The sequence below is a fragment of the Dendrobates tinctorius genome, unplaced genomic scaffold (genome assembly GCF_039654945.1).
Source record: "Dendrobates tinctorius isolate UK_male_01 unplaced genomic scaffold, ASM3965494v1 ptg000257l, whole genome shotgun sequence".
Classification (NCBI taxonomy): domain Eukaryota; kingdom Metazoa; phylum Chordata; class Amphibia; order Anura; family Dendrobatidae; genus Dendrobates; species Dendrobates tinctorius.
The window spans coordinates 814881-838509 of NW_027361924.1; the positions used below are offsets into that span (position 1 = coordinate 814881).

Sequence of the window (23629 nt, forward strand, 5' to 3'; positions counted from 1 at the left end):
AGATTTCTATGCTTGGGTCAATAGGATCGGTATATAGGGTCCAAAATGTACAGGGTGGGCCATTTATATGGCAACACCTGGGTGGGCTGACTTCAAAATGGCCCTCATGGTCACCACCCATCTTGAAAAGTTTCCCCCCTCCCATATACTAATGTGCCACAAACAGGAAGTTGATATCACCAACCATTCCCATTTTATTTAGGTGTATCCATATAAATGGCCCACCCAGGTCTAACCTTATAAATGGCCCACCTTGTATTTCTAAAGACTATGTTGACTTTAATGTAGAATATTTGGAACAAAAATTCAGTCTTTATGGGGGTTAGGACATTAAAGAAGGTCGGCATTTTAAGTTGGCCCCATTCTCTTTCCACATATATCAATTTTTTGGTGGACTTACCTGGGCATTGGCTAAGTTGTTGGTTTCATGACTGACAAACACAGTTTCCGGTATCTCCTCCCCATAGATAGACCTCCGGGACAGGCTGCTCTTTGGATAGCAGCGTTTCAAGGTTGTACCTTCTAGCATCACAAATACAGAGTGGGTGAGACCCGGGTGATAGGTCTCAGGGTCGTAAGAAAAAATCTCGTTCATCCAACCCTGAGAGGCAAAAATAAATCAGTAGTTATCTCAACGAATACATTACACCTTAACCATACACTGTGTGCAGAATTATTAGGCAAATGAGTGTTTTGATCACATCATACTTTTTATCATATTCCTCACCAATCGTTACACCGATGCCTCTACCTTGTGCCAGTCCTTACACTGGCTACCCATCCACTCCAGAATCCAGTACAAACTTATTACCCTCACCCACAAAGCCCTCCAGGCTCAGCACCACCCTACATCTCCTCCCTTGTTTCAGTATACCACTCTACCCGCGCCCTCCGTTCTGCTGATGACCTGAGGTTAGCATCCTCAATAATCAGAACCTCCCACTCCCGTCTCCAAGACTTTACACGTGCTGCGCCAATTCTTTGGAATGCACTTCCCAGGTCAATACGATTAGTCCCCAATCCCCACAATTTTAAGCGTGCCCTGAAAACGCATTTATTCAGACTGGCCTATCGCCTCAACACATTAACCTAATCTATCCCTGTGTGGCACAGCCAAAAGTTTTACCATAATCATGTTCCCACATGCTTTATGCATCCATTAGCCCTCTGTGTCTGTACTGATACACACTTAACATTATGGCTAGTCTAAACAATCAGGGCAACTGTTACCACCCACCTTTCGTGTCTCCCTTTTTCCTCATAGACTGTAAGCTTGCGAGCAGGGCCCTCATTCCTCTTGGTATCTGTTATGATCTATGTGATTATTGTTATGCTGTAATGTCTATTGTCTGTACAAATCCCCTCTGAAATGTAAAGTGCTGCGGAATATGTCGGCGCTATAGAAATAAAATTTATTATTATTATCTTATACATGTTGTCCTACTCCAAGCTGTATAGGCTTGAAAGCCAACTGCCAATTATGTAAATCAGGTGATTTGCATCTCTGTAATGAGGAGGGGTGTGGTCTAATGACATCAACACCCTATATAAGGTGTGCTTAATTATTAGGCAACTTCCTTTCCTTTGGCAAAATGGGTCAGAAGAGAGATTTGACGGACTCTGAAAAGTCAAAAATTGTGAGACTTCTTGCAGAGGGATGCAGCAGCCTTGAAATTGCCAAACTTTTGAAGCGTGATCACCGAACAATCAAGCGTTTCATGGCAAATAGCCAACAGGGTCGCAAGAAGCGTGTTGATAAAAAAGGCGCAAAATAACTCCCCATGAATTGAGGAAAATCAAGCGTGAAGCTGCCAAGATGCCATTTGCCACCAGTTTTGCCATATTTCAGAGCTGCAACATTACTGGGGTATCAAAAAGCACAAGGTGTGCCACACTCAGGGACGTGGCCAAGGTAAGGAAGGCTGAAAAACGACCACCTTTCAACAAGAAACGTAAGATAAAACGTCAAGACTGGGCCAAGAAATATCTTAAGACTGATTTTTCTAAGGTTTTATGGACTATTGAAATGAGAGTGACTCTTGGCCAGATGGATGGGCCCGAGGCTGGATCAGTAAAGGGCAGAGAGCTCCACTCTGACTCAGACACCAGCAAGGTGGAGGTGGGGTACTGGTATGGGCTGGTATCATCAAAGATGAACTTGTGGGACCTTTTCGGGTTGAGGATGGAGTGAAGCTCAACTCCCAAACCTACTGCCAGTTTCTGGAAGACACCTTCTTCAAGCAGTGGTACAGGAAGAAGTCGGTATCGTTCAAGAAAAACATGATTTTCATGCAGGACAATGCTCCATCACACGCATCCAAATACTCCACAGCGTGGCTGACCAGTAAAGGTCTAAAAGAAGAAAAAATAATGACATGGCCCCCTTGTTCACCTGATCTGGACCCCATAGAGAACCTGTGGTCTGGATGTGAGATCTACAGGGAGGGAAAACAGTACACCTCTCGGAACAGTGTCTGGGAGGCTGTGGTGACTGCGGCACATTGCAATGTTGATCGTAAACAGATCAAGCAACTGACAGAATCTATGGATGGAAGGAAGGTGAGTGTCATCGTAAAGAAAGGTGGCTATATTGGTCACTGATTATTTTTTTTTTTTTTGAATGTCAGAAATGTTTATTTCTAAATTATGTGTTGTTATATTGGTTTACCTGGTGAAAATAAACAAGTGAGATGGGTGTATATTTGGTTTTTATTAAGTTGCCTAATAATTCTGCACAGTAATAGTTACCTGCACAAACAGATCTCCTCCTAAGATAGGCAAATCTAAAAAAAACCCACTCCAACTTCCAAAAATATTAAGCTTTGATATTTATGAGTCTTTTGGGTTGATTGAGAACATAGTTGTTGTTCAATAATAAAAAGAATCCTCTCAAATACAACTTGCCTAATAATTCTGCACGCAGTGTAAAGCTGCCAAGATGGCCACATCATCTGTGCCAAAACGGTGAATGCAGCCATATGAGGGCACTCCAACATTTTTGGCATTTAACACCCATTGAACAGACTTTGTTTTATATACTTTTGCACTTTAATTTCTCTGTATTTTTTAAGATCTCTGCTTAAATGAGAATGGGGTTCTTCAGGAGCTAAAACCAGGTCTGACCTTGTCCTGACCTCACAGGTGTACGGCACACGTAGCACATTTGCTTTGGCTCGTCCTCTAGGATTTGCATGCGGACAATTTTATAAATCTTATCTATACACTGCGTTTCGCAGACAAGCTTCATCTGGGGATGCAAAGCGCATGTCAGATGCTGGTGGCTGCCTGGACTCACAGTTCTACTTGACCATATACATTTTTGTGCTGTTTTCATTCTCCAGTACAAACATCTCTGTACTATGTTTTGACTTTTGCATGTACCGAATTATTGACATTATATGTATCACACTGTACTTTGACCTAAGTCCAGGCAGTCACCTTTTCTCCAGCTTTCTTTTTTATCTCTGTCTAATAACCATGTCTGTACTTTGAATATATATATTTATAAAAAACTTAATGCATTGTTTTACTAATACTTTTTGTTCCGCACAATTTTTTATTGTATTGGCTGCTGCATTATACAGGGGCTTATATTTCTTTTTTTTTTGGTGGGGGGGAGTTGTGGGATCGGCTCGTTTATGTTGAGGTTTTAATGGGTACGTTCACACATTGTGTTTTTTCCTGCAGATTTTGTTGCAGGAAGTCCTACAAATGTCCCATATTCTTATTATGGCAGCTTTTTGTAGGGTCATCATACCGTGCCTCCATATGCCTTTGATTTCAATGGAAGCTACAGTAAGAAAAAAAAAAAAAGACTGCTTCAGAGCCCGCATTACGTCTACATTCATACATTGCATGGTACTGTAAGGACTCAGAATGTGAACAAGAATATTTCCATTCACTTATTGCAAGCAGAGATCTTGACAATTAAATAAAATCAGAATATTAATCTAAAAAAAAACAAAATGTGCTGTGTGCCCATGTTCCGGGTCACAGGTCCCTCTGCTCCGTCCTTGAGGTGATCCATTGCGATTTTACTTCTGGATTTTTTAATAAATGCACAAAATAATGGCCAGAGTCAGTGAGATTCTCTGATCTGACAACTCTAGATCAGTATTGGCAGCACGTGCTGCCCGCTGAGGATGTCACCCATCAAGCGTTATCTGCGGGGCCCGCAATGACAGCGCAGCGGCTCCAGACGCTCCGTATATATGGTACTCTTTATACCCATTGCAAAATTACATTTCTGAGAGAGAGAGTGTGAAGTGATGGAAAGTGTGCTGTCATGCCGAGAATTACTCCTTCGTGTTCCAGAGGCCGGCAGAAGCTGCACTGTGAACCAATAATAAGGGGGCGGCAATGGGGGTAACAGGTCTATTCTGTGCTGCAAAGTGACAGCTGGCAGACATGGATATTGGATGGGGATATGAAGGTCCTAGGGAACGATATGCGGCACATAACCATATCCTCAAAAATTCTGACCATGTTCTCATATTTTTCACCCAGTGCCTCCATATTGATAGCCATAGTGCCAACATAACAATGCCAGCCAAAGAGCACCCAGCACCGATAAGTGCCAACCATCGTCCCCTGATATTCAAAATAGGACCAGACAGAGTATCACCATAATGAGGCAATTCCCCCCATATGTAGAACACATTAGTCCTCAAAGACACTTTCTTCTCCTATCAGGCCTGTGCAGAGTAGCCCACAACAGTACCCCACAATAGAGCCAGCCACTGTGTCCTGATCAATGCCAGACATCATTGCCCGCCGCAAAGCACCCATAACATTACAAACCATAGTCCTCCGATACTCAAAACAGGACCAGAAAAAGTAACCCCATAATGACACCATTCATTTCATCTCCATGTTCAGAACAGATTAGTCCCCAAAGACACTTTCTTCTCCTAACAGGTCTGTGCAGAGTACCCCATAACAGAGCCAGCCACTGTAACCTCATACCAATGACAGCCACATTGCCACAACACACTGCCAACACAACAGATCTAGAGAGTGCCCCATGGCGGTACCCCATAACAGAGGCAGGCACTGTGGCCTTATATTGATGACAACCACACTGCTCAATATCATTGCTAACCACAATGCTGCCATAATGGATACAGACTGAGTACCCCCATAACAGTGCCTCATAACAGAGCCAGTCATCATCTAGCTGGCCAGCGTGCAAAAAACACTAATAACCGCTTAGCCCCATAATAGCAAAAGCCACATTAAACTCATAACATTGCAAACCACATCCCAAACTGATCACAAGGTCAGCGGGGTCCTGAAAGTCAGACCCACACTGATAAGTCAAGAAGTGAAGGTGACAAACAATATGGCTGCACTTCTCATTGTCACTTTGGCCAAAATTATCACCACGAAACCTAAAAAATATTAATATCCCAGTTAGCTATAAAAAAGCAGGACATCTTACCTGCAGCAGATTTGGTTCCTGTAGATTTTGCATGGATAAAGGAAGAATTGCACATTCCTGCAGGTGACGCTTGTGTCTCCGGGAATAGGAATGCTTGGGCACAATTAGTAATACCAGAAAAAATCCTAAAATAAATCCACTAGCAATGCCCATGAACAGCCCCGAGATGTAGGCAGGAAAGGGCCAGATGAAGAAGTTATAGGCTAGAATTGCTAAACAGACAAGGGCAGCACATGGCACGTCATTGTTATGGGATGGAGATTGGCGATTGTCCATGGTTGGGGCCAAGCCTTGATCTTCTGCATCCTCGTTGGTTAGTTCTACAACCTGGATCATGTCCCCATAAGAGCAGATCTTATATTTGCAAAGGTTCTTTGGTGCTTCTTTATGGGTAGCTTTAGAAGGATCTACAAAGTCCATGATTTCTCCTTCTTCTACCCGTCCACAATTGGTAAACGTGTTCTTGGACTCAAAACTACCTTGGTCTTTTAAATGACTCGATGGGGATTCCTGGTTGAAGAACAGTGGGGACATAGTTCTGTGTTTGGGGTTTGGGCTCGTTGTCTCCTCACCTATAATCTTACTGAGTATGCTCAACGGTTCTTGCATAGCTTCAGACAATCTCCTTTTGGTGTCTTCTAACTTGGCCTCCACGTCTTGGACATTGAAGAACATTCCTTTGCTTTCAGAAGGTGATGTGCTCGGGGAGGATGGTGCTGTCCTAGAGTCTCCATTTTTGCCCTTAGGTTGAGTTATCTGTCTCCAGAGATGAACGTTGAGTTTAGAGTCTGACTTGGATTGCGATACCTCCGGCTCCAGTCTGGAGATTTCAGTGGAAATTGATTTGACCAAGTTGACAAAAGGATGAGATTTATGAAGAGTGGAGTCTTTAACATCAATTTCTGTGGAGACAGACTTCACCAAGTTGACGAGCGGTGTGGAGGTGGGTGAACTTGGCATGAGGGGGCTACCGTGCCTTTGGGTCTCATTGGACAGTAGAACATCGCCAGCGCATTCGTAGGCAGCCAGGGCCAGCTCGTTAATTACAGTCCCATCTTGTTCTCTTGACTGTCCATACACCGGAGAAGTAGTTCTACCTGCTAAGGTGGAGGTCGCTGCTTCTTCTTCATCCTGGTCCAAAGTGAAGATGAGTTCACTTTCATCTAAGTCTTCCCAGTTATCTTCACTGTGCACTTTTGTTAACTGGATTGTTATTCCCTGTGGTTTATGCTGGGAAACTGGTTCATATTTCGGACCTGGCAAAGAATGGTTGAGTTTCGGGGAACCAGTCGGCACAGGACTAATTTTGGCAGAGTTAGACATTCTTCAGAGCATGACTGTTCTATCTGGAACAGAACAGGAAACAAAAGTAAAAAAAGGGGGAAAAAGCCCACACACAAACAACCAAACCATTGTCGTACTGGAGTTGATTCTGAGGACCAAGTAATTATCTTTAAACTCCAAATGCGACTGTCTTCTACTGGACCCCTGAGACCATTATTGGGTCCATCATAAAATCTACTTTTGGGCCAAATGAAAGTCAAACTATTAAAATTGGCTACTCCTTTTATATCAGCTCTCTTGGCATCACTTAGATTATCAGAAAGTTACAAGGTTAGTTTCTACTTCCATCTTCAGGAGTGCACCGCTCCTGTGTCTACTGGCTTCCCGGTTGCTGGGGAAGGTGTGCGCCGAACGATTCACAGTTCGGACCAGAGGCATGGCCCAAACTGCGCTCTCTCAGGAGTTGCTAGTAGAGACTGCTCTGCCTCTTGGGAATCAGGAGCAGCACTGAAACTGGCCAGATCAAGCGATCTGGTCCGATTCAGAGCTGCGCTTTACAGCGAAGAGCTTGTAAGCGCTGCTCTCTTTGCTTCACAAATTCCATCTCTGATAACCTGCAAAGGGCAGTAAGCTATAGAATAAAAAATCCTTCCATTCCTGAGAACAAAGGAGATTATTAATAAGAAGTAAAATTACAAAGTAGCTTGCTTTTCAAGACACTTTGCAATTTTGCCCATTTCGGAAGTTGACAACCCCTTCAAGGTAACTGCTACTTCCTTTAATGTAAATGGTTCTATAGGAATATAACATAACTTTTTTTTTGAATAATATGTTAAAAGAAAAAAGGAGAAGTGTGCAACTGATGTAAAAAAACAACAACCATTTTCAGTCTGTCCGCTGTTATATTGGCCATTGTGTTTGCAGCGCTTAGCAGATCAGTGTGGAAGGGGCTGAAGTGTGATTGACAGTTCTGTGTTCACTGATGACCCAGCTCCGTGGTCATCATTGTGCGGTCTATGAAATTCTACTAGAATCCAGGAATCTGTGCATTCTATACACACAGGCATCTAGCAAATATAAAGTGTCACTATAATTACTCTTAGTATAGAAGCATAACACTGTTTTGCTCTTTCTGCTGACATGTTTCCACACAGCACAGGATCCCGCTGGCTTCTCCAGAATCCTGACTCCATTCCTAATTCCCTTTAAAGTTCTTTTCCTCTGATCTATCAGTCGGCAGGTTGCAATAAGTGACAATCTCTGTATTAAGGTTGGTGTCAGGACTTAAGTCTGGGACTCCCTGGGAAGTTCACACGGATTCTGTCATACTGCCATAATACTGGAAATGCTTCTACTAATGCCTGTAATGTGACCAGTCCCCTACAAAGATGAGATATTGCCTGCCCTTATGTATACAGTTGTGGCCAAAAGTATTGACACCCCTGCAATTTTGTCAGATAATACTCAGTTTCTTCCTGAAAATGATTGCAATCACAAATTCTTTGGTATTATTATCTTCATTTAATTTGTCTTAAATGAAAAAACACAAAAAGAATTGTCCTAAAGCCAAATTGGATATAATTCCACACCAAACATAAAAAAGAGGGTGGACAAAAGTATTGGCACTGTTCGAAAAATCATGTGATGCGTCTCTAATTTGAGTAATTAACAGCACCTGTAACTTACCTGTGGCACCTAACAGGTGTTGGCAATAACTAAATCACACTTGCAGCCAGTTGACATGGATTAAAGTTGACTCAACCTCTGTCCTGTGTCCTTGTGTGCACCACATTGAGCATGGAGAAAAGAAAGAAGACCAAAGAACTGTCTGAGGACTTGAGAAACCAAATTGTGAGGAAGCATGAGCAATCTCAAGGCTACAAGTCCATCTCCAAAGACCTGAATGTTCCTGTGTCTACCGTGCGCAGTGTCATCAAGAAGTGTAAAGCCCATGGCACTGTGGCTAACCTCCCTAGATGTGGACGGAAAAGAAAAATTGACAAGAGATTTCAACACAAGATTGTGCGGATGTTGGATAAAGAACCTCGACTAACATCCAAACAAGTTCAAGCTGCCCTGCAGTCCGAGGGTACAACAGTGTCAACCCATACTATCTGTCGGCATCTGAATGAAAAGGGACTGTATGGTAGGAGACCTAGGAAGACCCCACTTCTTACCCCGAGACATAAAAAAGCCAGGCTGGAGTTTGCCAAAACTTACCTGAATAAGCCTAAAACATTTTGGAAGAATGTTCTCTGGTCAGATGAGACAAAAGTAGAGCTTTTTGGGCAAAGGAATCAACATAGAGTTTACACAAGAAAAAAAGAGGCATTCAAAGAAAAAAACATGGTCCCTACAGTCAAACATGGCGGAGGTTCCCTGATGTTTTGGGGTTGCTTTGCTGCCTCTGGCACTGGACTGCTTGACCATGTGCATGGCATTATGAAGTCTGAAGACTACCAACAAATTTTGCAGCATAATGTAGGGCCCAGTGTGAGAAAGCTGGGTCTCCCTCAGAGGTCATGGGTCTTCCAGCAGGACAATGACCCAAAACACACTTCAAAAAGCACTAGAACATGGTTTGAGAGAAAGCACTGGAGACTTCTAAGGTGGCCAGCAATGAGTCCAGACCTGAATCCCATAGAACACCTGTGGAGAGATCTAAAAATGGCAGTTTGGAGAAGGCACCCTTCTAATATCAGGGACCCGGTGCAGTTTGCCAAAGAAGAATGGTCTAAAATTCCAGCAGAGCATTGTAAGAAACTCATTGATGGTTACGGTCGCAGTTATTTTGGCTAAAGGTTGTGCAACCAAGTATTAGGCAGAGGGTACCAATACTTTTTGTCTGGCCCATTTTTGGAGTTTTGTGTGAAATGATCAATGTTTTGCTTTTTGCTTCATTCTCTTTTGTGTTTTTTCATTTAAGACAAATTAAATGAAGATAATAATACCAAAGAATTTGTGTATGCAATCATTTTCAGGAAGAAACTGAGTATTATCTGACAGAATTGCAGGGGTGTCAATACTTTTGGCCACAACTGTATGTACAAGAATATAACTACTATAATACTGCTCCTATGTACAAGAATATAACTACTATATTACTGCCCTCTATGTACAAGAATATAACTACTATAATACTGCTCCTAAGTACAAGAATATAACTACTATATTACTGCCTTCTATGTACAAGAATATAACTACTATAATACTGCCCCTATGTACAAGAATATAACTACTATAATACTGCTCCTATGTACAAGAATATAACTACTATAATACTGCTCCTATGTACAAGAATATAACTACTATAATACTGCTCCTATGTACAAGAATATAATTACTATAATACTGCTCCCTATGTACAAGAATATAACTACTATAATACTGCCTCCATGTACAAGAATATAACTACTATAATACTGCTCCCTATGTACAAGAATATAACTACTATAATACTGCTCCTATGTACAAGAATATAACTACTATAATACTGCTCCTATGTACTAGAATATAACTACTATAATACTGCCCTCTATGTACAGGAATATAACTACTATAATACTGCTCCTATGTACAAGAATATAACTACTATAATACTGCCCCTATGTACAAGGATCTAACTACTATAATACTGCCCCCTATGTACAGGAATATAACTACCATAATACTGCTCCCTATGTACAAGAATATAACTACCATAATACTATCCCCTATGTACAAGAATATAACTACTATAATACTGCTCCTATGTACAAGAATATAACTACTATAATACTGCTCCTATGTACTAGAATATAACTACTATAATACTGCCCTCTTTGTACAGGAATATAACTACTATAATACTGCTCCTATGTACAAAAATATAACTACTATAATACTGCCCCATGTACAAGAATATAACTACTATAATACTGCCCCCAAGTACAAGAATATAACTACTATAATACTGCCCCCTATATACAAGAATATAACTACTATAATACTGCCCCCTATTTACAAGAATATAACTACTATAATACTGCTCCCTATGTACAAGAATATAACTACTATAATACTGCCCCTATGTACAAGAATATAACTACTATAATACGGCCCCTATGTACAAGAATATAACTACTATAATACTGCCCCTATGTACAAGAATATAACTACTATAATACTGCTCCTATGTACAAGAATATAACTACTATAATACTGCTCCTGTGTACAAGAATATAACTACTATAATACTACCCCTGTGTACAAGAATATAACTACTATAATACTGCCCCTATGTACAAGAAAATAACTACTATAATACTGCCCCTATGTACAAGAATATAACTACTATAATACTGCTCCTTATGTATAAGAATATAACTACTATAATACTGCCCCCTATGTACAAGAATATAACTATTATAATACTGCCCCTATGTACAAGAATATAACTACTATAATACTGCCCCTATGTACAAGACTATAACTACTATAATACTGCTCCCTATGTATAAGAATATAACTACTATAATACTGCCCCCTATGTACAAGAATATAACTATTATAATACTGCCCCTATGTACAAGAATATAACTACTATAATACTGCCCCTATGTACAAGAATATAACTATTATAATACTGCCCCTATGTACAAGAATATAACTACTATAATACTGCCCCTATGTACAAGAATATAACTACTATAATACTGCCCCCTATGTACAAGACTATAACTACTATAATACTGCTCCTTATGTATAAGAATATAACTACTATAATACTTCCCCCTATGTACAAGAATATAACTATTATAATACTGCCCCTATGTACAAGAATATAACTACTATAATACTGCCCCTATGTACAAGAATATAACTACTATAATACTGCCCCCTATGTACAAGACTATAACTACTATAATACTACCGCCTATGTGCAAGAATATAACTACTATAATACTGCCCCTATGTACAAGAATATAACTAATATAATACGGCCTCAAATGTACAAGAATATAACTACTATAATACTGCCTAATCGGTACTCGGACGCGTCCGCTCTTCGCCAGTCCTTACATTGGCTGCCCATTCATTATAGGATCCAATTCAAAGTACTTGTTCTCACCCACAAAGCTCTCCACAGTGCGGCACCCCCCTACATCTCCTCCCTCATTTCTGTCTATCGGCCTAGCCGATCGCTGCGCTCTGCAAACGACTTTCGACAAACCTCTGCACTAATCCGTACCTCCCACTCCCGACTCCAAGACTTCTCCCGTGCTGCTCCTATCCTCTGGAATGCTCTACCCCAAGAAATCAGGACTATCCACAATTTGCATAGTTTTAGGCGCTCCCTCAAAACACACTTGTTCAGAGCGGCCTATCACGTTCACTGATCAAAGTAATTCTCTGTGTAAGTGTGCTTGTGTAGCCCATTCACTATCTCCATCCATCATTCACTCCCTCAAGATGGCTGGACCTTCATTGTAAATATACAATTGTAAATACACACCTGTACTTTGTATCTCCCCCACCTCATTGTAGATTGTAAGCTCTCACGAGCAGGGTCGTCTCATTTCGTCTTATTTTGCTTCAATTATTGTATTGTTAACGTTGTTACTTATGACTTGTGTTTTGAAACTGTTAAACTGTAAAGCACTGCGGAATATGTTGGCGCTATATAAATAAAGATTATTATTATTATTATTACTGCCCCTATGTACAAGAATATAACTACTATAATACTGCTCCTATGAACAAGAATATAACTACTATAATACTGCCCCTATATACAAGAATATAACTACTATAATACTGCCCCTATGTACAAGAATATAACTACTATAATACTGCTCCCTATGTACAAGAATATAACTACTATAATACTGCCCCTATGTACAAGACTATAACTACTATAATACTGCCCCCTATGTACAAGAATATAACTACTATAATACTGCTCCTATGTACAAGAACATAACTACTATAATACTGCCCCTATATACAAGAATATAACTACTATAATACTGCCCCCTATGTACAAGAATATAACTACTATAATACTGCTCCTATGTACAAGAATATAACTACTATAATACTGCCCCCTATGTACAAGAATATAACTACTATAATACTGCCCCTATGTACAAGAATATAACTACTATAATACTGCTCCTATGTACAAGAATATAACTACTATAATACTGCCCCCTATGTACAAGAATATAACTACTATAATACTGCCCCTATGTACAAGAATATAACTACTATAATACTGCCCCCTATGTACAAGAATATAACTACTATAATACTGCCCCCTATGTGCAAGAATATAACTACTATAATACTGCCCCTATGTACAAGAATATAACTAATATAATACGGCCTCAAATGTACAAGAATATAACTACTATAATACTGCCTAATCGGTACTCGGACGCGTCCGCTCTTCGCCAGTCCTTACATTGGCTGCCCATTCATTATAGGATCCAATTCAAAGTACTTGTTCTCACCCATAAAGCTCTCCACAGTGCGGCACCCCCCTACATCTCCTCCCTCATTTCTGTCTATCGGCCTAGCCGATCGCTGCGCTCTGCAAACGACTTTCGACAAACCTCTGCACTAATCCGTACCTCCCACTCCCGACTCCAAGACTTCTCCCGTGCTGCTCCTATCCTCTGGAATGCTCTACCCCAAGAAATCAGGACTATCCACAATTTGCATAGTTTTAGGCGCTCCCTCAAAACACACTTGTTCAGAGCGGCCTATCACGTTCACTGATCAAAGTAATTCTCTGTGTAAGTGTGCTTGTGTAGCCCATTCACTATCTCCATCCATCATTCACTCCCTCAAGATGGCTGGACCTTCATTGTAAATATACAATTGTAAATACACACCTGTACTTTGTATCTCCCCCACCTCATTGTAGATTGTAAGCTCTCACGAGCAGGGTCGTCTCATTTCGTCTTATTTTGCTTCAATTATTGTATTGTTAAAGTTGTTACTTATGACTTGTGTTTTGAAACTGTTAAACTGTAAAGCGCTGCGGAATATGTTGGCGCTATATAAATAAAGATTATTATTATTATTATTACTGCCCCTATGTACAAGAATATAACTACTATAATACTGCTCCTATGAACAAGAATATAACTACTATAATACTGCCCCTATATACAAGAATATAACTACTATAATACTGCCCCTATGTACAAGAATATAACTACTATAATACTGCTCCCTATGTACAAGAATATAACTACTATAATACTGCCCCTATGTACAAGACTATAACTACTATAATACTGCCCCCTATGTACAAGAATATAACTACTATAATACTGCTCCTATGTACAAGAACATAACTACTATAATACTGCCCCTATATACAAGAATATAACTACTATAATACTGCCCCCTATGTACAAGAATATAACTACTATAATACTGCTCCTATGTACAAGAATATAACTACTATAATACTGCCCCCTATGTACAAGAATATAACTACTATAATACTGCCCCTATGTACAAGAATATAACTACTATAATACTGCTCCTATGTACAAGAATATAACTACTATAATACTGCCCCCTATGTACAAGAGTATAACTACTATAATACTGCCCCTATGTACAAGAATATAACTACTATAATACTGCCCCCTATGTACAAGAATATAACTACTATAATACTGCCCCTATATACAAGAATATAACTACTATAATACTGCCCCTATGTACAAGAATATAACTACTATAATACTGCTCCCTATGTACAAGAATATAACTACTATAATACTGCCCCCTATGTACAAGAATATAACTACTATAATACTGCCCCTATATACAAGAATATAACTACTATAATACTGCCCCTATGTACAAGAATATAACTACTGTAATACTGCTCCTATGTACAAGAATATAACTACTATAATACTGCCCCTATGTACAAGAATATAACTACTATAATACTGCCCCTATGTACAAGAATATAACTACTATAATACTGCCCCTATGTACAAGAATATAACTACTATAATACTGCCCCTATATACAAGAATATAACTACTATAATACTGCCCCTATGTACAGTATAGGCATCCCTCTTTTTGGGTGGAGTCTATACATCCTTCAAGTTATAACCATGTAGTAATAGGTTGTTTGCTATTCATTTTGACCTAGACAGAAAAAAAATCCTAAAAATATATCTTTATTGCATTCTTTATAAATGGGATCATATATTGCACCAATCAGCATATCGGCGCTAATTTCAAGCTGATTGCACCTCAGAGCGGTTTGCTGGTGGATGGCCATCTATGTATGCAAATAATCTGCTTTAACGTGGTTCATCACAACTCGGCCTTCTTGTGATCCCAGCCTGAGACCGGGCAATATAGTTATAGCTTTATTTCTTTATATTTTTTTAGGACCAGAATCACTGAGACTGCACATCATGTACACAGTGCAGCATGGTGGAGCCCTGAGGAGTGGACAGACAGAGACGCTGATCTGCTGCTTGTGTTGGTATTAATCGCTCTCTGTCTGTACTGGGACACGGATTTGTAGATATATGAATGACCTAATTTATAGTGACGGGATCCAGGGGAGCAGGAAAAAAAGCTTCTACCAGCCAAGGGGTTCACACAGATTAATAAGCCTGGATCAACAAAGGCCACACATGAGGCAGCTTTATCTCTAATATCTAAGACTATCTATAATCTATCATCATCTATCTATTATCTGTCGATTATCTATTAATCTATTATCTATAAATCTAACTATTATCTGTCAATCTATCAATTATCTATCCATTATCTATCTATCTATTATCTATAAATCTATCTATCATCTATCTATCTATTATCTATCTGTTATCTATCTGTTATCTATCTACTATCTATCATCTATCTATCATCTAACTATTATCTATCTATCTATTATCTATAAATCTATCTATTATCTATCTATCATGTATCTATCTATTATCTATCTGTTATCTATCTATCATCTATCTATCATCTATCTATCTATCTATCTATCTATCATCTAACTATTCTCTATCTATCATCTATCTATTATCTATCTATGTATCCTCTATCATTGTATGGATCGTCGGCCTTATCCTTGGTGGTCTGCAGACAGACTGTTCAGATGGGGGGTCACCGTTGTAATTACAGACCACCCAGCGTGCCGATAACAGGTACTGTAATCAGGTCAAGAGTGGGGCCCCATAACAATGTCACTGCTGGGGTGAGGGTCCCTTTAGTTTTAGAACATGGTGATTGCACCAATCAATATTTTCCTAATCTGGGACTAGAAGATCAATCACGTTCCTTGTCTGATGCTGGGATTCCAAAACCGAACACCAGCCCCTCTGGGTTGTGCACCTGTCACCTACTACCACCGCGGTGAAGCAGGATGGCTGCCCACAGTGTAGCAGAACTCTAAATCAAACCTTTGCTCCATGTAGCAGAGCCAAATCCAGCTGCGGACACGCTACTGGTGCAGGTCCCCAGAGGTAAGGGGGCCACTACTACCTCCTCAGCTGGCGAGCTATTGGCCCCTAGGTTGTTCTTGCACAGGGGCCCTCTTCTGTCTGGGTCCGCTCTGCTATTTCACTAGATTACTATGATAATTCAGCCTCTTCACCGGGACACACTCGGCTCTGCTGCATCTGACACACTCGGCTCTGCTGCACCGAAGCACAGTCACCTGTGTTAATGTCACGATCACATTGTCATCTTCCCTGATGGAAAACCAGTATAGATCTGAATCCAGTTAGTGCCCTCTCACCCCACCCGACTGGTGCCACTGGAAGAGGTGACTGGGGGCAGTTTTGGGTCATGCCAGCTACTGGTTGAATAGACAGCGGGTGCAACAGCTGCAGTGATAGGTGCCCAGGGATGGTGGCACCTGCCTGGCCTGACTGCGACAGATTAAAGGGTATCTAATCGGTGAAAAGTTGGGTGTCAGTCGCTTATGTATCTACCTAAAAGGTGACCCTGAATGTGCCCAAATAATTAATGCCACCTGTCATAGGGACTTACCCCGGGTCTTGATTTCGCAGAATTCTGGGCTTCACCCCAGGAGACAGCTGGCATCTGACGGGTTCAGGTGAGGGCTCTGATCAGGACATCTGAGCATCAATGCGGGGTCTGTGCACGGACCGGAGCCGTCAGCCCTCCTCTGACACAGACAGGGGGGATGCGATGTGCTGCTGGAGGGTAATGCCACCGGATGCGGAGAGGATAAAGCCCTCACTAATTGCTCTGCAGATGCTGCTGCCTCTATTGGCTGTGGGTTACAATGGAGCCGCTCGGTGTTACTGTAGCTCAGCCATAGTTTCTTCCAAGTTTCCTTCCATCTCTTCTTCTCACATCAGCACATTCTGCAGCTGAATCCGGAGCATCCCGGGAGATCCTCAGCCGCCTGCATCTGAGAAATGCTGCATTGCACTGCACTGGATGGAGCTGCTGTGCTTCATGAGGCCGGACCAATGGAAGCACCGGGAGGAGTCTTCTTCTCTAAACCTAAAAATAATGGCAAATATACATTATATGGCAAATAACGCAGCGCTTTATCTATGCACACCACCATGGAAAAATAGACAGAAAACAGTCATTCAACTCAGCATTATAGGGACGTGAAAGGTGCCGGTCCATCAGATATTTTGAATTATTCCTCTAAAGTGGCGCTTTCTTTTTATTTATTTTTTTTATGTCAACCACCACTAGGGGGAGCCAAGAGCATATGGACTTCAAAGGATGCTTAATGGATACTTATGCAACAAGCTCCCCCTAGTGGCGGCAGTAAGCAGTAGAAATTTTATCATTTAAAACAGCTCTATCACGAGATATCACAATATAAACTACATTCATTATTAGATACACCTCGTAGACATGATGAGGGTCATGGACTTACTTTGAAAATCCATGTTAGATATAACATGTTCTGAAAAAACTGAATCTCCCCATCCAGGCTGACTGACATCTCCTCAGTGTCCCTACTGACTGCTGCTGCTCAATCTCCACCGCATAGTCTGATTGACAGCTTCTCAGTGTCCCTCCTTCTGCTGTTGAATCTCTGCCCATCTAGCCTGACTGACAGCTCCGCAGTTTTCCTCTTCCCTGCTGCTGCTAAATTTCTACAGTGGCCCTCCTCCCTGAAGTAAATCACCACCTCCCTTGCCTGACAGCCCCTCAAGGTCCCTCCTCCCTGCTGCTGAATCTCTGCCCACCTAGCCTAACTGACAGCTCCTCAGTGTTCCTCTTCCCTGCTGCTGCTAAATTTCTGCAGTAGCCCTCCTCCCTGAAGTAAATCAACACCCTCCTTGCCTGACTGACAGCCTCTCAAGGTCCCTCCTCCCTGCTGTTGAATCTCTGCCCACCTAGCCTGACTGACAGCTCCTCAGCATTCCTCTTCCCTACTGCTGCTAAATTTCTGCAGTAGCCCTCCTCCCTGAAGTAAATCACCACCATCCTTGCCTGACTGACAGCCCCTCAAGGTCCCTCCTCCCTGCTGTTGAATCTCTGCCCACCTAGCCTGACTGACAGCTCCTCAGTGTTCCTCTTCCCTGCTGCTAAATTTCTACAGTGGCCCTCTTCCCTGAAGTAAATCACCACCCTCCTTGCCTGACTGACAGCTCCTCAAGGTCCCTCTTCCCTGCTGCTGAATCTCTGCCCACCTAGCCTGACCGACAACTCCTAAGTGGCCCTCCTCCCAGATATAGATCTCCACCCCCTTACTTAATAGACAGCTCCTAATTGCTTTTTGCCCTAGCTGCTGTTAAACATCTGCCAACCAAGTCTGACAGCTCTTCACGGTCCCTCCTCACTGCTGCTGAATTTTTTCCCTCCTAGCATGATTGAGAGCTCTCCAGTATCCCTCTTCCCTATTGCTGTTGATCTTACCTAGGCTGGTTGACAGCTCCTTAGTGCCTCTCATCCTTGTTGATGCTAAATCTCCAGCACCCTAGCTTGGTTGACAGTTCCTCAGTGTCCCTCCTCCCTGCTGCTGCTGAGATCTCACACTGCTCAGTACAAGAACCATGGCACAGCAGTAAGAGAGGAAACTGGGACTTTAGATATACAAAAGCATCTTTCTGTGCCATCCTGAGTCTGGGGAAATCATTGTGTACGAGACAAGTAACAGAATGGGAAAATGTCTCTGTTTTCCAGAGAAGAGAGCGGGGCCCTGACCCTGGTCTCTGCATAAGGAAATGTGTATTTCTTCAACATATCGAAAACTACAAACACCATAGATCCCTCACTGGGGTGTTGATCACCGATCACTCTCGGCCCGGTTCAATATTGCGTTTGCGCCTTTTTTTTTGTCTACCTTTTAGCATTTTTCACCTACTTTCGTTTGCGCCTTTTTCTTTGTAATGTGTGCCTTTTTGAAAGCCAAGTTTAGCAGAACATGCCACTTTTTTGCCCTTAAAATAAAAAAAAATTGCAAAACAAGTTAATGATAAAGATAAAGAACATTTACTAGTTTGGGGGGGAAAAAAAAGTCATGAAAATCGTGCTCCATTTTGAAGAATTTGGCGAAAAAAAGTCAATGTATTACACAAAAAAAATAACTTTAAAAAATACCCAAATAATTCATAATTCATCGGACCCTTCAAGTCCGGGTTATAGATTCGCCATCACAAGCCATGAGACATAAATGGATAAAATAATCAAAGAATTTGCCTTTAAGGTTCTCTAGGATTCGCCTCCGCAGTGGAGCGGCCGATTCCCCAACTCTGCCCTCTTGACTCTCGGCAGCTAAGATTTGGTGACTTGGTTTCAACTTTCCGGAGGTTGAAGAAGCTTCGGCGGCGTCTGAACACAAGCTGTAATATTCATCAATTCTTAATGTCCTGTAAGAACAAGAAGGGAGATTGATAAGATGCCCAGCAGCGCCGCGCTGCTCTCAGCCCTGGAAGAGACAGAAGTCCAGACTATGCAGAAATGCAAATACCTGCCTGGCGGCGGCAAAACATGGGGTGGTGGGTGTGAGGACCGGGGCCACAATATTTTACTGCAATTCAACTTTCCCTTTAAAAACTTTATCCATAAAATGGTCCCCCCTATCTGTTTTTCTTTTTTAGGTTGGGGGTAGCTGGGAGACATCAAATATGGCTGCCTAATAAATGGCGAAGTTATCTGTGAAAGGAGCAATATGGATGCCATTACACTTACCACAAGAGTGGGCACCCAGCTTTTCTTGAGTCATAATAGAAAGCCAAGTGGTATGTGATGTCACCAAGCTTTCCGTAAAAAATGATATTTCTACCTCGGATTTCCTATATGGACACCATTACCACTTCTATTTAGGTTGGCACCCAGCTTTCCTTGAGTCAAATTTAACTTTGAAAGTTGAGTATCATTTCATATGTGCATTATTATAGTGTACATAAAATTTGACCCTAGAGAAATCTGCTTTGGAAAGCTGGGTGTCATCTAATATGGACACCATTACAGAGCTCTTAAAGGTTGACACTCAGCTTCTATACAGTATAGTCATTTAATGTAAAATCTGCTGGGAAAAGCTGGGTGATATCCAGTATGGACGCCCTTAAAGTATCTGTAGACGTTGGCACCTAGCATCCCTTGAGGCATAAATTTCAATTTTTTTTGTGCCATAATTGGAAATCCTACCTAGAAAAGCTGGGTGACATCTAATACTAATGCCATAACAACCGGAATATAGGTTGGACCCAGCGTTCCTTAAGTGTCAAATCTAAGCTTGGAAAGATTTCATATGAGGGTCACAACAGAGTCCATAGAGGTTGGCACACAGCTTTCCTTGAGTCATGGATAGCCACTCTACCTGGAAAAGCTGGGTGACAACTAATACTGACGCTATTACAGACAGCACCCATAGACATTGGCATCCAGCTTTCCTTAAGTGGCAAATTTTAAGGCTTGGAAACATTTTGTATGTGTCACAACAGAGGTTGGCACTCAGCTTTCCTTGAGTCATAGATGCCTATGAAAGTTGGATGACTTCTAATTCGACACTATAACAACAGCCATAGAGGTTGGCAGTACTTTCCTAGGTAAATTTGACTAGGAAAGCTGGGTGACATTTTGGTTTCAGTTAAAGCTCCTAGTCATTGATACCCAGAAAAGCTGGGTGACTGCTATTACTGACATTATAAGAGGGTGGAACTGCTTTTCTGTGTCATTCTAACTAGGAAAGCTGGGTGACATCTTCTATGGTTTCTGTTACAGATCCTAAAGAGACTGGCACCCAGCTTTCCTGAAAAGTCAAATCTAACCGTTAATGTAGACAATACCCATAGAGTTTGGCACCTAACTTTCCTTGTATCCTCAATGAAAGATTGGTCATTCAGGACTAGAGAAAAGTTGGGAATTCTTCCGTCTCTTAATAAAATGGTTCTGATGTTTGTAAACTGATTTGTACCCGGGAACCTCTGTAGTAATTCTCTCCGATACCCTGGACTAGTGTCAGACACATTAAATATAACCTGCGCCCGGCCTAAGCCTGCTTTACTGACTGAGAGGGGATTGAGCGGCTGAATTCATTAAGGCATCCATCCATTACTGCATTAACTCCTCAGAGCTGCTGATCGCAGGATATTTACGTTGTCACTGAGATTACTGACGACGTCCGACGTGAAATGCAGAACTCAGCGAAATCACGCATTTTACCCGGGAACGTGACCACTTTAAATTTCCCGGTGGGATTGTCAGATGTCAGCACCGTGAGTCGGCAGCATTAAAGTGACACTCCGGGTAAAAGCTGATGTAGGCCCACTGAGCGGGGTCCAATTGGATCGGCCACTGGAAATCCAACATGCCGGATCCTTCTCTCCCCTGACATCATCTGTTCGGGAAGAGTTGGTTGGCCCCCCATACAAATGCCTTTACCCAATCCTGCTATTACTGTGTTTGACTGACTGTTATGGGGGTCTCTACACTTGTAAGTACAACTGGTATGACCCCCAGATACAGCAAAGTCAGGCGAAACGGTCATAACGAATGATGATCGGCTGTCTCAGCGAAACCAGCAATTGTTTATTCCGACCAGGGATCATGGTGTCCCATAAAAAGGCTCTAATTGCATACCCTCCCTTCCCACTTTCGGTGTACTAGACGGGGTCACGGCACATAGTGGATCATACCTGACGTTTAAAAACAGGGAAAGGGGCACATGTGGCACTCACACAGTCATTTTGCCCCTATTGAAGTCCTTAAGTGTTCTCACCCACTATAATACCCATTTCACAGCCCCTATAAAGTATGATGCCACCAAAAATGACCCTTGTACACAGTGTGATAGCACCACCTGCACCGTACGGTGACCCTACAGTGGCTCCAGCAAAGTATTATACCCCCAACACAGTATGATGTCACCCCGTGACCTCCATCCCAGTGTATTATCCCCCCACACACAAGGGCCTCCAAAGACCTTCAGCTCAATATGTCATCCCCCATAGCCCCCCAGACTATATTATGCCATAAAAGTGACCCCACCCACAGTACGATGACAGTATGATGTCCCCCGATAACCTCGCTCCCGTATATGCTCTGCGCGGACTGAGACTCTGCGCAGCAGGCGCGATCTAGTGACATCATCTCACCTGCAGAGTCTCGTTTTAAATGAACTTCTGGGATCTCACAAAGTCTCATCCATAGTTCAGTGGACATTTTATGATTGACAGCAGGACATTTCTGTTGCGGATTGTCTGCAGAGTTTTTTTTACTGCAACAAAATCCGCGAGTAACAAAGCGATGAAGATTTTGCTGCAATTACTCACAGATCCGCAGCAAATTCTGCAGGTGCAGATGACATTTATGGGGACAAATCTGCACCGTTTTCTGAGCCAGAAAACAAAAGATTTCACTGCAGATTTTCTAAGGATTATAATCTGCAACAAATGTGACGCGTGGGTTTCCCCCAATGGCGCCATCATCTCTGGCTGCCACTTACGGGTTTATTTGTGACTGACGCATTTGCAGCTGGTGGTGTCACTTTTTATCATCACAGACCTGACCGTATCCTGGATCTCATCATACCTAACAGACCGAACATTCAGTGTCTCCCTCGCACACATCACCTCCTCACCTCGCCCCCTGTCTGTCGGTGTTCCCCAAGGCTCAGTCCTAGGACCCCTACTCTTCTCCATCTATACCTTCGGCCTGGGACAGCTCATAGAATCCCACGGTTTGCAGTATCACCTCTATGCCGATGACACACAGATCTACCTATCTGGACCCGACCTCGCCTCCTTACTGACCAAAATCCCACAATGTCTGTCTGCTATTTCAGCCTTCTTTTCTGCTGCTTTCTCAAACTGAACATGGACAAAACAGAATTCATCATCTTTCCCCCATCTCACTCTACCCCTCCACCAGACCTATCCATCAATGCCAACGGCTGCTCTCTTTCCCCAGTCCCGCACGCTCGGTGCCTTGGGGTGATCCTCGACTCTGCGCTCTCTTTCAAACCACATATCCAAGCCCTCGTCTCCTCCTGCTGCCTCAAACTCAAAAATATTTCCCGGATCCACTCATTCCTCAACCATGAAACCACAAAAACACTAGTGCATGCTCTTATCTCCCGCCTCGACTACTGCAACCTCCTACTCTCTGGCCTCCCCTCTAGCACTCTGACTCCGCTCCAGTCCATCCTACACTCTGCTGCCCGACTAATCCACCTGTCTTTTCGCTATTCCCCAGCCTCCCCCCTATGCCAGGCCCTTCACTGGCTTCCTATCACCCAGAGGCTCCAATTCAAAACCCTAACCATGACATACAAAGCCATCCACAACCTGTCTCCTCCATACATCTGTGACATGGTCTCCCGGTACTTACCCACACGCAACCTTCGATCATCTCAAGATCTCCTTCTCTACTCCCCCCTTATCTCTTCTTCCCACAACCGCATACAAGACTTCTCCTGTGC

General features: G+C 42.2%; 1 protein-coding gene across 1 annotated transcript in view; it reads right to left on the bottom strand.

Annotated features, from left to right (window-relative positions):
* The window catches only part of LOC141069102 (testis-expressed protein 2-like), a 34865-nt gene extending 17667 nt beyond the window's left edge, over positions 1–17198 (bottom strand). The window contains exons 1-3 of the mRNA XM_073558419.1: positions 16759–17198; positions 5441–6786; positions 401–601 (exon numbers count right to left, since the gene is read on the bottom strand). Coding sequence (XP_073414520.1) covers positions 401–601; positions 5441–6763 — 1524 coding nt within the window. The 5' untranslated portion in view covers positions 6764–6786; positions 16759–17198. The remainder of the gene's footprint in view (positions 1–400; positions 602–5440; positions 6787–16758) is intronic.
* Between the last annotated feature and the right edge of the window lie 6431 nt (positions 17199–23629).